The 14,623-nt window shown below is 31.5% G+C and overlaps 3 protein-coding genes across 12 annotated transcripts; 1 reads left to right on the top strand and 2 right to left on the bottom strand.

Annotated features, from left to right (window-relative positions):
• Positions 1–17: 17 nt before the first annotated feature.
• LOC139109859 (uncharacterized protein PF3D7_1120600) lies at positions 18–8,289 on the bottom strand. 3 transcript variants are annotated; one of them, XM_070669248.1, is made up of 5 exons: positions 8,178–8,289; positions 6,028–8,102; positions 5,749–5,950; positions 5,402–5,636; positions 18–4,725 (listed from the first exon to the last, which is right to left on the bottom strand). In XM_070669248.1, the coding sequence occupies exons 2-5, from the start codon at positions 7,978–7,980 to the stop codon at positions 4,638–4,640; spliced, it is 2,478 nt and encodes an 825-aa protein (XP_070525349.1). In that variant the 5' UTR covers positions 7,981–8,102; positions 8,178–8,289; the 3' UTR covers positions 18–4,637. The 3 variants fall into 3 exon arrangements, with proteins under 3 accessions (XP_070525349.1, XP_070525351.1, XP_070525352.1); XM_070669250.1 differs by having other exon boundaries at positions 6,028–8,099; XM_070669251.1 differs by having other exon boundaries at positions 6,028–8,080.
• On the top strand, positions 495–4,265 carry Hexo1 (Hexosaminidase 1). Its single transcript, XM_070669252.1, has 7 exons — positions 495–579; positions 1,033–1,172; positions 1,909–2,320; positions 2,502–2,945; positions 3,093–3,604; positions 3,738–3,868; positions 3,936–4,265. The coding sequence occupies exons 1-7, from the start codon at positions 556–558 to the stop codon at positions 4,166–4,168; spliced, it is 1,896 nt and encodes a 631-aa protein (XP_070525353.1). The 5' UTR covers positions 495–555; the 3' UTR covers positions 4,169–4,265.
• Positions 8,290–8,516: 227 nt separating the features above from the next.
• Positions 8,517–14,566, bottom strand: Opa1 (Opa1 mitochondrial dynamin like GTPase). 8 transcript variants are annotated; one of them, XM_070669165.1, is made up of 18 exons: positions 14,290–14,566; positions 13,631–13,874; positions 13,290–13,425; positions 13,055–13,183; positions 12,798–12,842; positions 12,520–12,609; positions 12,270–12,427; positions 12,025–12,188; positions 11,670–11,934; positions 11,400–11,591; positions 11,137–11,321; positions 10,867–11,028; positions 10,622–10,809; positions 10,328–10,542; positions 9,964–10,221; positions 9,692–9,892; positions 9,391–9,610; positions 8,518–9,256 (listed from the first exon to the last, which is right to left on the bottom strand). In XM_070669165.1, the coding sequence occupies exons 1-18, from the start codon at positions 14,316–14,318 to the stop codon at positions 9,192–9,194; spliced, it is 2,946 nt and encodes a 981-aa protein (XP_070525266.1). In that variant the 5' UTR covers positions 14,319–14,566; the 3' UTR covers positions 8,518–9,191. The 8 variants fall into 8 exon arrangements, with proteins under 8 accessions (XP_070525272.1, XP_070525273.1, XP_070525266.1 ...); XM_070669166.1 differs by having other exon boundaries at positions 12,520–12,606; positions 14,290–14,565; XM_070669167.1 differs by having other exon boundaries at positions 9,391–9,595; positions 14,290–14,564.
• Positions 14,567–14,623: the final 57 nt, after the last annotated feature.

The following is a 14,623-nucleotide window of genomic DNA, read 5'->3' as shown; positions in this document are numbered from 1 at the left end:
ATTTTTATATTGCAGTATTCCTGTTTCAGTTAACTTAAACACTTGTACAAATTTTATTGAATAACATTATATTATTTGTCTTAAAACACTTGTAATTTACACTTATATTGTATGTGTAAATTATGTTTTAATCGATGCACATTACGAATGCACATAACGAATTAAAAAATTATAATTAATTTACAACTTTCACAAATAATTTAGTTAAAATTTTTAAGTTTAAAAAATTAAAGTTATTTAAAGAGACGAGTTGCATAATCTAAAGAAAGGTTATAATCAGGAAGATAATCTAAAAGATTCATTGGTTATACATACATATTATTATCTATCAATGTCACGTGCGACATGTGTACTTAATCGTAAAAAAATGTGTATTACATTTACGGGGACTATAATAGTATAAGATTCTAAATATTCAACAATCACAGTTGTAAAGTCTGCGCTTGCATAGTTCTAAATAATATACATATAATAAGTGTATGATATTATCGTGGTAACGCATACGCCTCGCACAAATATTTTGTCAGTGACAAGCAGCTGAGTGAATATTTAATTATGAAATTCAACTACGTACATTACGTATGTTACGCATATTTTATTATCGATACAATAATTTGATAGCCGTATATAAAAAAAATATTATTTTTAGATGCACACAATTAAATAAAAAACACGAAAAAAAATACAAATTATTACTTGTTATATTAAGAATAATTAAAAAGAAAAAGGAATTTTTTTTAATGATGAAATACCGATGATTTAAATACTGAGATTTAAATTTGATATATTAAACTGTCTAAAATTTTTTTGGTTGAATTTTATAGTTTATTTTCTTGTGTGCATATAATATATACATAAAATATAAAAATTAAAATTCTATATAATATATAATTTTAATTTTTATATAATAAAATCCATTGTGACACACCAGAATAATTTGCATTTTATCTGTGTGCCGTTTTTTGCATATTAAGTCGTTTTGCCCCACTCAATTTTTCCCCTCTACTTGACAAACATAACACGATCTTTCAGCGTATGATAAAGTCCTTTTACATCAGACGACAACGAGTTTGGCTGTCAGTAGCCCTGGCGATCACTTTAAGCGGCATGTTTGCACTACTGATCGTTGTTCTTGCGCTTCAATACGGCGCCAATCAAGCCGAAGAGTATACGTGAGTATTAGAGATTGACCCTGACTTTATCGCTGTTAGACATGTTACTAATAGATGTAGAAAAATTCAGTTTGTTTCAATTGCTACCTCGCCATTTTCATAGAAATATGTAAACATTATTTTTACATTTTAACACCAAATAACGTTCAATCAAAACTGATCTTGCTAAAATATATTTTATATACACTACATTTTTAAACCGGTTAACTAAAACCTATTCAATTACTATCCGACCTCGCGCATGTTAGTTTTAAATAGAAAGGTGATTCACTTGGTACAAGGTGAAAGCAACAAGTGGGTGGATCCATTGAGAAGTAGACCACATCGTTAATACAACGACTACGTCTTCTCAAAGTTCAAAGACATTTAGAAAATTATTGAGAGTTCTTACTGTCTCTCTTACTTCTCACATGTTCGAGATGCAGCAATATCGTAAACGTCGATTAAAAAATTTTTTTACGACCGCATCGTTATAACGATAAATGATAAAATATAATGCATTACTTTTTATAATGAGATTTTCAGAGAGCGAAGGAAATAAAAATAATAATTTGAGAATTTGCCAAACATTTTAACTTGATGAAATTGTAAAGACAGGGATATATAATATAAAAATTTTTGTATTATAAAATATAGACATTACTTGAGACTTTCTTTAAAATAAAAGCGGAATAAAATCAAAGCTTTGTGTAAAAATTGTTGAATTCTGTTATTAAACTTTCTTATTAAATTTCAGCTCTCCTTGGCAATACAAATGCGATGGCGGTCTCTGTAAAAAAGTATTGATCACGGAACAAGATGTAAACCCGGCTGCTCTTAGCGTATGTCAATTGTCCTGCGGCCAAGGTGGTACTTTATGGCCGAAACCTACAGGACATATGTCCATTGGCAAAACTACAGTTCAACTTGACCCATCTAAAATTGAAATTGTCGGAATTTCTACTCAGACAGTGGTAGGCAATCTGCTTCAGAGGAATGTCGAACGTATGAAAAAAAATGCGAAACAACTCGGTGGTTCCTTGCCTTTGACCACTGGTGGTACCAAGTTGGTGATACGCTTTAAAGAAGGTCTAAATTTCAATAATGCTAAGCTGACCCTGGAAACGGATGAGAGCTACACTCTCCAAGCCGCTACAATCGATGGACAGGTAGATTTAAACAAACAAGATAAAAATAGCATAGTGCTAAATAAATTTGCATTTAAATTTCAATTAAATTAACGACAGGTTTTTGTAGTTCGTTATGAAAAACAGTTTAAAAGAAATTAAAATAAATTGGCATGACAAAATTCACTCACAGTTTATTAAAATTTATTAAAATTATTTTTAGGTGGACGTTTATGTTACAGCAAAGACATACTTCGGAGCTCGATATGCACTGGAAACCCTCAGTCAACTAATAGTTTTCGACGATTTACGTAATCAAATTCGAATGGCTAACGAGATATATATTGTCGACGCTCCGAAGTATCCTTACCGTGGAATTCTTTTGGATACAAGCCGAAATTACGTCGACAAAGAAACAATTCTCCGAACGATTGATGGTATGGCTATGTCTAAGCTAAATACGTTCCATTGGCATATCACCGATTCCCACAGTTTTCCCTACGTTAGCAGAACATGGCCTGATTTTGTCAAGTTCGGTAGCTACACACCGAGCAAAGTTTATACTTCCGAAATGATTAGAGAGATCGTCGACTACGCTTTGGTTCGCGGTGTCAGAGTTTTGCCAGAATTCGATGCACCTGCGCACGTTGGCGAAGGCTGGCAATGGGTAGATAATTTAATAATTCTTACATTAGCAAAAATTAAGCTTCTATTATTCTATTATAAATAAAAGTCATAAAAAAAAATTTTTTATTAAGATTATATTTGTAAATTATTTTTGTTTTAATCTATGATATTGTATGTTAACGAACAGGTTGGCGACAACGCGACTGTTTGCTTTAAAGCCGAACCTTGGAAGGATTATTGCGTAGAACCACCGTGCGGTCAACTAAATCCTACCAGCGAAAGAATGTATGAAGTTCTTGCTGGAATTTATAAGGATATGATAGAAGATTTCCAACAGCCAGATATTTTCCACATGGGCGGCGACGAAGTGAATATCAACTGCTGGAGATCTCAAAACATTATCACCGACTGGATGTTAAAGAAGGGATGGAATCTTACCGAAAGCAGTTTCTACCTATTGTGGGATTACTTTCAGGAGAGAGCTTTGGAAAAGCTAAAGATCGCTAATAGCGGCAAAGATATTCCGGCTGTTCTGTGGACTAGCGGTTTAACGAGCGAGGAGAATATTAAACATATAGATCCTGCGAAATATATTATTCAGATTTGGACACTCGGCGACGATCCAACTATCGGCAGGCTATTGCGAAATAACTTCAAGATTATTTTTTCAAATTACGATGCTTTGTACTTAGATTGTGGGTGAGAAAACTTTACAGAATATTATATTATAAGATTAAAAAAATATTAATAGTTATTGCGTGGTTGTGTGAATATATATTAACATAAAAAGTTTTGAGCGCTTATTGAGTAAATAATAATGTTTTTCTTTTAGATTTGGAGCTTGGGTAGGCGAGGGTAACAATTGGTGTTCACCATACAAGGGTTGGCAAAAGATCTATGACAATTCTCCATTAGAAATGATTAAGCAGCAAGGATACGGAAATAAAAAGAATCTTATTCTAGGTAAATGTTCTGTTAACATGTAGCAACAAAAATTTAAAATTTAATTATATATGTATTTCTTTCGTAGGTGGAGAAGCGACACTTTGGACTGAACAAGCAGATAGTTTTAATACGGACTCGAGATTGTGGCCAAGATCGGCTGCGATGGCTGAGAGATTGTGGAGTGAGCCGAGTTCTACGTGGATTCACGCCGAACAAAGAATGTTGAGGCATCGCGAAAGACTTGTCGAACGAAAAATATATTCAGATAGCTTGCAACCTGAGTGGTGCTTGCAAAATCAAGGCTCGTGCTACGCGTAAAATACAATCTACAATGCAGTGAATACTCACGAATATCTATTCTACGCATTCTCATTTGTATACATATGATATTAAAATAAACCACAATCATGTTTTACTCTTGCTGTTAATTAACTTTTCTTTCTTTCAATGATTCTTTTCTATTTAAATGAGAACAGTAATTTCAGACAGCAAATTGTTTCCATGCATGGTTCATTAATTGTCAGCTGGTGTATTCTTTATTTCTCGGTCATTTAAATAAGTAAATAATTAAATTACCGCATTTGTTTAATTATAATCGAGAATTAAATATTATTTATTCGATTAATAATGTATTTTTTAGTAACGCCAGAACAAACCATGCGCACGCTTCGCGTGCGTTATTTTTACTAAAGTCCCATTCGTACGCGTCATTATAATTGGAGACATTAATTAATTATAATAATTTTTATATGGTATATAAATCTATGGTCGACGATGTGTTGCCGGTTCAAGAAACACAATTAACTACGAAAACAAAATCATGTGACTTACCAATCTGCATGAGCGTCAGCGGAGTTGAAGAACTCAGCCGGTGACTGTAACATAAAAAGAAATATATTAATTCAGACATTTGGTCGGTGCATTAGGGAAACTACGTGTCGACTAATTACAGCGTTTTACTAGACACAGGTACACGATGATGAGAGAACACATACGGATGCCTCGACGTCTTCGTCTCGAAACCAATGCTCTCCGCATATTAAGCATATTGTAAATTTTTATTTCGTCTTGTAATTGTGTTGAGATTAGATAGATGGGAAATTATATATATTTAAACAATGATTGATATTTTAATATTTACAAATTTATTAAAAAAATAATTTATATTATGTATGTAAATTAACATTTACAGTTTAGTTTTATATTGTTAAAATTCATTTAGCGTAGATTCTATTTTTTTAAAAAAGTTCTAACAAATTTTTTTAATTCTTTTATTTTAATATGTCCATAATAAAATATTGAAAATATTAGAAATATTAATTAATTCTAATTTAGTCGAAATTATGCTAAATTGTATTACAAATAATTACGATTAGTTAAAAATATCATTTTAATTAAAACTTTTTAATAAATAAATAATTTCCATACCATATTATATAAAATAAATTTACATTTATAATATATTATGTAGAGTAGCGAGCCTAAAGCCGACCAAAGAAAAACTAATCACATATGGTTTTTTTCTCGATACTTTATTTAAAACCTGTATACCTCTGATCTGCAATTATGGATAGAGCGGTTTGTCCCGCGTAATTCGGAATAGTTGTGACAGCACCGGCATTTATTAGTACTCGCATTATTGTTGAACGATTGTTATCTATCGCATGAAACAAAGGTGTCCGGCCTGATTTCATATCTCTGAGGTTTACAGTTGCACCTGCTGATATAAGCGCTTTAACTCCTTGCAAATTACCATGTATACTACAATAATGTAATGCTGCGAAACCTTGAAAGACAATAGTAAATAAATGTGTAAGAATTAATATTTAGATACTTCACTAAATACTTTTCTAAAACTTAACTCATGTATATGAATACATATATAGAAATAAACTTACCATCTGAATCAATTTGATCAAGTAATTTTGGACTCAAAACTCGGCTAATAAGCATTGATAACATTGAAGATGACTGTTTGCTAGCTATGATCACTGCAGATTCATGCAGAGATTTTGGTGTAACTGGTTGTGCTCCAGAGTCAAGTAAAAGTTGTACTATTTCATGGCACACGTCATATTTAATGGCTAACTCCAAACTCGTCTGTAAAGCATAAAATATGTATTATGTTTTTAAAATTAAATATAAATTTATATACAATAAAAAAAAATTGAACTGACTATTCCATCCTCAGTTGCAATATCAACACTTTGTTTAGCATGTTTCAACACTAACAGGTATCTTCGAACGAGAAAAATGTTATTGCCCATAACGGCATTATGTATACTCAGCATGCCGTTTTGATCATATTGTTTAACACATTGAAAGTCTCTTTGCAGATGTTCTAAAAGACCGTCACATCTTGTTTTCGTTTTTGATAAAATTTCTCTTATTTTATAAGCATCTGAACTTTCATCAAAATATTCGTCTATAAAACTATCTAAATCAAATGGAAGCGTATTTTCAATTATGTTAGAAGTTTTGGATTGGTCAATATTATTATTAGAATGAGAATTATTAGATTTGTCTGTCAAATTTTCCTTGAAGATAGTGTGAAAATTTTTTTGAGTTATTCGTTGAATACTTTCCATATTTTTGTCTATTAATACAAAGACTTTAGAATCTAGTAGGCCAAATACTTCAGTTTGCACTTGTGTATCGTTGACAGCTTTATAATCCTGGGGTGAGTGTACTGGAATATGTTTCTCAATTCCAATGCCACACTCGGCCAAAGCCTTCAATGCTAACTCACGTAGTTCATTGTCTGTTACACTATCCATTGCTTTTTTTATAATATCTAATGAACTCACTAAGTTGTTTTGTGGCAAATTCTTATGCTGTACATTTGAATTAATATTTCTAATTTGCTGTAATTCTGGAATATACTCCACATTATTAACAGCCAAATTATTTCGAGACATTTTCAAACTTTCACTTTGTGTACTATCACAATTTGTATTGCATTTAACTGTACTATGATTTATGTCTTTTATATTATCAGTACTTTCTGGCACAACTAAAGTATTATTTTCCTGAACAAAATTTCCATTCTGATTAAACAACAAAGTTTCATTATTAGGTATAATTGTCATAACATTTTGTTTTTCAACACTTTGTATTTCAACACTCTTAGGAATGTCAGTCTTAGATGGAAGAAAGTTATTTTTATCATACAGCTTTATATGGCTCAATTTTTTTTCATCATACAAATCACTGTTATTTAAATTCTTGTCAGCTTTACATCCTTGTAAAAGATTTACATTCTTCAAAGATGTAACTATTTTTCCACTTTTAGTATTCTTTATAACAGCAATACATTTTCCCTTACTTATTTTATGAACTTTGTTAACCAGTGGTATGTCTTTTTGATTGTTAAAATTTATTCCAACACAACAATTTACTGTGTCTAATGATTCACAATTTTTTAATGTTGTATGTGCAGTTAAACAAGTTTCCCCATTTTCAGTAGCAGTTTCTTGAACTTTTATAAAATTAAAATTATTTGTAGGACTTGCTTTATCATCTATACCATTAATATTACACATTTGGTTTTTCATTTTATCTTCTGCATTTTTATTTTTAAAAAGCACTTTAATTTTTGGCAAGAGATTAACTTCCTGCTGAATGTAACTATCACTTGTTTTAAATGAGCTCTTATAAGATGTCAATTCCATTAAATTACTTTTTAAAATTTTTTTAGAACCCTGTTTAAGTATTCGTGGAAATGGTGTTGTATGGGAACTTGAAGATTGAAGAATTGTCAATGGTTTATCAACAAGCTTAAAATTAGATTTACTAATAGTAATTTTGCTCCCTTTCAATGAATCAACAGATTTCAGTTTTAGATTGAACTCTCCTAGATCTTTTCCACCTGGGGATAAGAGTCTCAGCTTTTTCAAATTACATGGAGTTCGATTCTCTGCACTAGGTGACAATGTCACGTTGTTCATATATGTAAAATTCGAAGAATTAGACTCTATAATATTTGTAGTACTACTTGAAGGCTGTTTCATTGTACTGAAGGACTGTTGTTGCAGCTGAGATTCTTGTACCTTCTCTAGTGGCCTTTTTCTGCTTCCATTAAAAATGTATTGCTTTTGCATCGGTGTGAATTCTGATGAACAGTTGTCCATTTACACGTACCAGTCTCGAAACACTGACATAAACATTTAGCTTCGCGCCACTTCTCTCAATCTATTTTGCAGTGAAATCCTCTCATATATTGAGACTAACCTGTACGAAATCGATGATACTACTTTGAAATGAAATATTTTCATTGAATAATAAAATGTGCGTAAAAATAAACAACTCAAGAGCAGAAATAACTTACTAAAATTAAAGTACATGCCGTAATACAACGAAAAAAAATCCTTATCACGAGAATATCTGGGCTATTCCCTCAACTTATATGAGATGCATCAAAGAGCGCAACCGCTCAGTGAACTCTTACATTCGATTGGAACATTATTTAACTAAGATCTGAAAGTATCCACCAATCAGATGCAAGAGCTCACTGAGCGGTTGCGCTCTTTGATGAACCCATTGATAACGCCGACGTCGACGCAGACATCGCCGATACTAACATCACCGATGCCGAGGCATTTGAAATTATTAAATAATTATTAAATTATTATTAAATTATTAATAATCAGACATTACTAATTTATTCGTTAGAATCCTATATATTTTTAGCAATTTTTGAGTACATTCTGTAATATGTCGCAATAACATATTATAGCTATTATCGCTTGTAATAGCACAATAAATTTATAATTAACATGATAATTATACTATTGCATTTTTCGTATAAATATGGGTGTTCGAGGAACATTTGTGAATTTATTACTTAATATATTTTTAAGAATCTTTGTACACATTAAAAAGATTCTTTTGATCACATATCGCGTATTTACAAATTTGAATCGGATCAGAGATTTTATTATAATACTTTATATGTTAAATCAAGTTACTAAGATCGCGTACAATGGCATAGTTTACACCAAAAATTTTACACGCATATCAAATAGTAAATTTAAAAAAATCACCAAATAATTAAATTTATTTAATAAAAATTTACTATTTGACATACACATCAATTAGTATAAATCTAAGCCAGTTACTTACGTGGACTAGTATTTGCGTTAATATACTCGACAAGTCGTGCATTCTGTACTTCACGATTGATTTTCCAAATATATTTATTGGAATCTGTAATATATATTCACGTTTTCCTCGAGATGATGATTTTTAAGTATTCGTTTATTATCCGTTCAATTGCGAATCACGTCAAAAGTTTATTTTGCACGCGATATGATGTCTAACGTTGATATTTCGTTTATCACGCTCATTTCTCTTTATTTAATGCTTGAATGAATTCTTCTAGTTTCTCTTGGATCTGTCTGACCCGTTCTGAAAATATTACAGAAAAATTATTTATTATTTTTATATTAAAATATATTTCAAAGGCTAGCGTTTCTATAAGAATATTAGCGACAAGCATTATAAAAATAATTAACGATATAGGAAATTACTGCAACACATACTGAGTTCTTCTGCTAATGTGACTCGTCTGCCCGTGAGCAGAATTTCTTTAATTTCATTATTTTGACTATAATCCTCAAGGACTTCCTTAATTTCTTTATCCAACCTCCGAGCTTCTCTGTTCATGATTTGTTGTCTAAGCGCATTTGCAGTAACTTTTAGCATTTGTTGAATTCGCCAGAAGAGTACTACGTCATTACATTCCATCTGAAAGCATTGTGTCTATAAAAATGTCCAGCATAGTCGTGTAAATGTATTTATTATATAAAATTTTTATTTTATTTTATTTTATTTTTTTCATACTTCATTTTCGTGCCCGGTATGATAGAGATAGTATCCTTTTCTACAATCATACGCTCTCGCTAAACTCTGTTGAAGGAAAAATCTTCTATATACAGGATGCCATATCTCTCGAATAAATTCGTTATCTATTTCCAGTCCATTTCTTTGTAAGTTCTTTCTAACAGCTGTAAGCTCATCGTGTGTTAGAGTAGGTATGTGTTTCTGCAATTAAAAGTATTATAATTATAAAAAAATGCAAAATTTCATTTAATTGCAACTACTTATGTGCGTACTTTGTCAGCGTAAAGAATTTTATCCAATTCGTTTTTAACAGCCGTACGTTTCTGCTGCTCTTCAGTTTGGTTCTGCCAATACAGCCACCGTTCTTTGCGATTAGGTCCCAGCATATCGCGTAGAATTTGTTCTGTACTCTGTAATTTTTCCTTAACCGATGTTTCTAAAAAACGTACTGCTTGATCCCAATCACGTTTGTCGTTTATGCTTCTATCTTCTAAAATGTTAAGTTGAATAACACGTAGCATTTCCGATGCCTAAAAAAATAAAGAATTATGTCTTTTGATGTTTCTAATATTTATTCTAAAATTCATTAATATTATAAATTTTTATAAAAATAAGAATAAAAAAGATTAAATTTACTTTTTCTTCCCATGAATGACGCCTCATCGCTTCAGCTACTACGGCAGTTTTGAGATTATCGAAAATATTATCGTGATCTGAACTAAGTCGAGCTTGCGACATAAAATTTTTAAATTCCTGTTGCAAACATTCCCATCCACTTTCGACACTACGCGCAGGTAGTTGTTGTTCTGCCCATTGCCTGAGCTTAATGTCGACAGTGGTATTAAACGTATCTATAACAAAAAAATATTATTAGAAACAATTTTTCCATCTATTTAACAGAAAAAAAAATTATAAATATATATACTATACTTGGATTTCCACTTTGAGCAGCAGGCAAATAAATATTCTCGAAAACGTGCATACTGACTTTATCCCAATTTCGCGTCATCAATACTTCTTCCCAGTGTCTCGGCGATACTTGAGATAAATTAACTATCTCGTCCAAAATTTCACCCCGCGCCTTTTCGAAAAGTTCATCTCTGTCCAGCTCTCTCAATCTAAATGTGTAATAACATAAGTATTCGAAATCAAAATTGCTTCTTTTAATTATTTACCTTGGAAAATTATTCTTCCATTCCGTTTCCAAATTGAATCTCGTAGCTTTAAATGCATCAGCTTGCTGTTCCACCGTTTCACGAACCATCTTCCAAAAACATTCGGCTACTGCTAAGCTCAAATTTTTAGTGGTTACTTGACCGGACATCGCTAAACTATCTCTGTATAATTAAAATTTTTTATTAACGATTATATTTAACAATTATCACTTAATTGTTTAATTGTTAACAATTAACAATTATCACTTTTAAGTACGGTTCTAGACTCACTTGAAGAGTTTAGAGTTTCTGAAAAATTTCTCCTCATAATCTTTAATCGTTTGTATACTGTCATCCTGTCTGCCACGACCAGTGACTACAGCAAAGTAACCTAACGCTTTCATTGGAAATAGTTTACCAGATAATATTTTCCGCAATCTTTCGGGATTAGTCAAATTTTCTTCCGCCATGTCAACCTGTCGTAAGAAAACAGTAATAATACCTGTAATTATTAAATAATTTTGTTTTAAAAAAAATGAAATAATATTTCATACTTTCGTTAAGACAAAGATTGTTCTTTTGCCCGATGGATCCATTTGAGCTGCAAGATCAGTGACGTTGCTTCTTTCCGCATCAACGGAACCGTCTTGTATGCAAAGAATAATCGCGTTAGGATTACTCATGTATTGTGTGCTCATTTGTCTGATTGCGTCGCGAGTGTCTTCCGCCATATCAACGGTAACTGTCTATCTCAAAAACAAAATAAAAAAATTTTTTAAGTAAAATTATCTTAAAACAATTTTATATAAAAGCAATATACATACACTAATAATACCAGGTAGATCGACTAGAACTATACGTTGAAGGCCCGGTCCCTTTACCGTCATGGAAATGACATCCTGACTGACTGTCTTTCCATTTTTAACGCTGTTCTTCATTCGTAGCTCAACCTCCCGTCTAAGTTCAACTAATTCCGATTCTTTCGTGAGATCGAATTCTCTGGAGCTATCTTTAAATTGCGCTACATGATATGGACCTTCGCTTAATGTGACTTTAACTGGCGCTCTGGTCATCATTTCACCTCCACCTCTGTACAGCCAAATTAATAATTATTATTATTAATATTCTATATAATCAAATAAAATATACAAAAATAACATAAAACGAAAATATGAGTACCTTGGAAATATTCTTGCTTGAGCAATCATCTCAAGCACCGATGTTTTTCCAGAGCTTTGGTCGCCAACGACCACTACTCTAGGTAAATGATCAGCTGTGGAATAGGCACTGTCGTAATCACTGAGCTCATCCAAGACATCACTGTACATATCAATTAAAGATTTCTGTAAATACAAGAAAAATAAATTACAAATGAAACTGGCTACATGCATTAATATAATACGTGTAAACTGTAATCTTTTTACTTTAATTTTTTTATTGTTAAATTTTTGGCTTCCTCGTAAAAGTATCTGCTTGCGCAATTCTTTGTTCTCTCTTTCCAATCTTTCTATTTCTCGTTGATACTTTAATTGCATCTGCATTAGTTCATCCTGCATAGCGTTCATTCTCTGTTGCGAAGATTCTTTAATGAAAAAAATAAAATAAAAAATAAAACATTATATATCAAATAATCTTTGTTTGCAAAGATATTGCAAATCAATGATATGTACGTACGAGCTTTCTTACGTTCCTCTTCAGTAGTATCGTTAGCCAATGGACGTGCAAAAGCAACCACGTTTTTCGACAATTGATCTTTTGTTTCTACTTAAACATAAAACATGTATTTTTAATTTATAACTCTTTGTAATTTGTAAATTGTTCTGTAAATGCAAGAAAGCTGGTATCAACTGACATAAAAAATTGAAAAAATTATATTTTACATGCATAAGCAGTGTCGTGTGTAATAAAATTAAATAAAAAAAAAAAAAAAAATATTTAAAATCTTTACACACCTGAATAACTTTGTTTTGCTACCATTAAGACGTTATCAAATGCACCTGAACAGAACAGACCACAATAAATTAAAGAAATGCATGTGAATAAATGATAAATCATCATTACATATTATCAAATTTAAAACATAAAAAAATATTTAAAAAATTAAAAAACAATCAATGTTACACAAATTGTTTTATTGTGCATAATTTTGCGTATAAGCAATAAATTTAAATGTTGTCAAAAAATATAAGATATTTATCAAAGGACTTACTCTGTATCGAGCTATTTTCTTCGTAGTTATTTTGATTTTCCGCTGCCTTAATAGCGTCATCTAGTCTCTGATCAAACCAGGTTCTGTATTCTTGATATTTAACTATTCCAAATTCCTTTATACGTGGATCTGTTTGCATTTATCAAATTTATTTTTATCGTAAATCATTAATGCGCTTCATTGTGCCTTACATTTTCACATAATTAAACGACTACCAAAAATTCGCCCTACTCACCGATTTCGATTTTATCGACCACGTTAGTTTTAATTGCCATAAGTGACTCGCGAAAATCTTGCCATCGTTTTTCATTGGGCATCAAATTTTCGAGCCATCCTAAATCAGGTAAAGCTTCCTTCCACTGTTCGTATTTCTGTTTAAATAATATAATAATTAATTAAATATTTAACATTAACTAATCCTTAACATATACCATTATTTGAATATTTTATAAAAATGTAATTAACAAGCAAAAAAAAGAAAAAAAAATACAAGAACAGTGAATGATGAAAATATTAGGCTCTATTAGGATATAATTTACGTTTATTCAGTTTAATTAATGTATTAATTTTTTTTACCTTCTGCAAGGTAACGCCACCACCGACTGCACTTCCCAAGAGAATATACCGAATCTTTAATGCTCCTCTTAATATTCTTGTTATCACCATTGCATATCCACGATGTGGATTTGCGAAGTGTCTTAACTGCGGCGATGCTAATAATGGTCTGCTATGTCTATTAAATTTTCCGGACATCAACTTCCTCGCGGTGATATATGTTATTGGATGTCTGGAGGTTTTGGTGACTAGTAAGATGCTATGACTGAAAAAAACAAACATTAATTAGAAAAAGTATTGTAACCCAAAGGACGAACTCCGTGCACCGGCTGCGATGAAACAAAAGAAATCATTAAAAAAAATTACAAATTATTTCGAGCAATATAATAATCTTGCGATTATGTAATAAAAAAAATTGAGGAACTAAAAATAAAATAGGAAAAAAAAGCTAAAATGCATATACGGCTTGTGCGACTGACAATGATAAAAAAAAAATGCTTCTTACACCTGAATCCGAACGAATAGAAAACTAACCTAACGGAGCAAGCAACTGCTCCAAATTATTTCCTCGTGAAAAATATGAATTACATTGTTCAATCGAGTTACTTTGTGCAACGTTTAATAAACCGAAAACGACTGGTCGGCGAGCTTAGTTTCAATTATAATCATGTTTTTCTTACCCAAATTTACCACATATGATTTGCTCCATTTTATCGGAGTAATCGTTTCTCGTCGTCGACGAATAATGCTCACGGCAGGCAGCAGATATCTAGAAAATTTCACGTTCATGCGTTACGTAGTACGTTTAACGTAAGTCAGGAAATCAAAAATATAAAATATCCTCGAAAAGCCGACGATCCAGGCATTTATATTATACTTGCATCCCGATTCATCCACTTGTTCGGAAATGTTACGTATGTTGTGCGCGGCACGATTGCTCCTCTGTGTTCCTAGCAATATTCGGAGCAATACCAATATAAGAAAAATAAAATTTTAAGTCTGTCAAAGGTGTAT

The sequence above is a fragment of the Cardiocondyla obscurior genome, linkage group LG18 (genome assembly GCF_019399895.1).
Source record: "Cardiocondyla obscurior isolate alpha-2009 linkage group LG18, Cobs3.1, whole genome shotgun sequence".
NCBI classification, from domain to species: domain Eukaryota; kingdom Metazoa; phylum Arthropoda; class Insecta; order Hymenoptera; family Formicidae; genus Cardiocondyla; species Cardiocondyla obscurior.
Note: the sequence above shows the minus strand (reverse complement) of the source record. Positions and strands in the feature narration are given on the sequence as shown.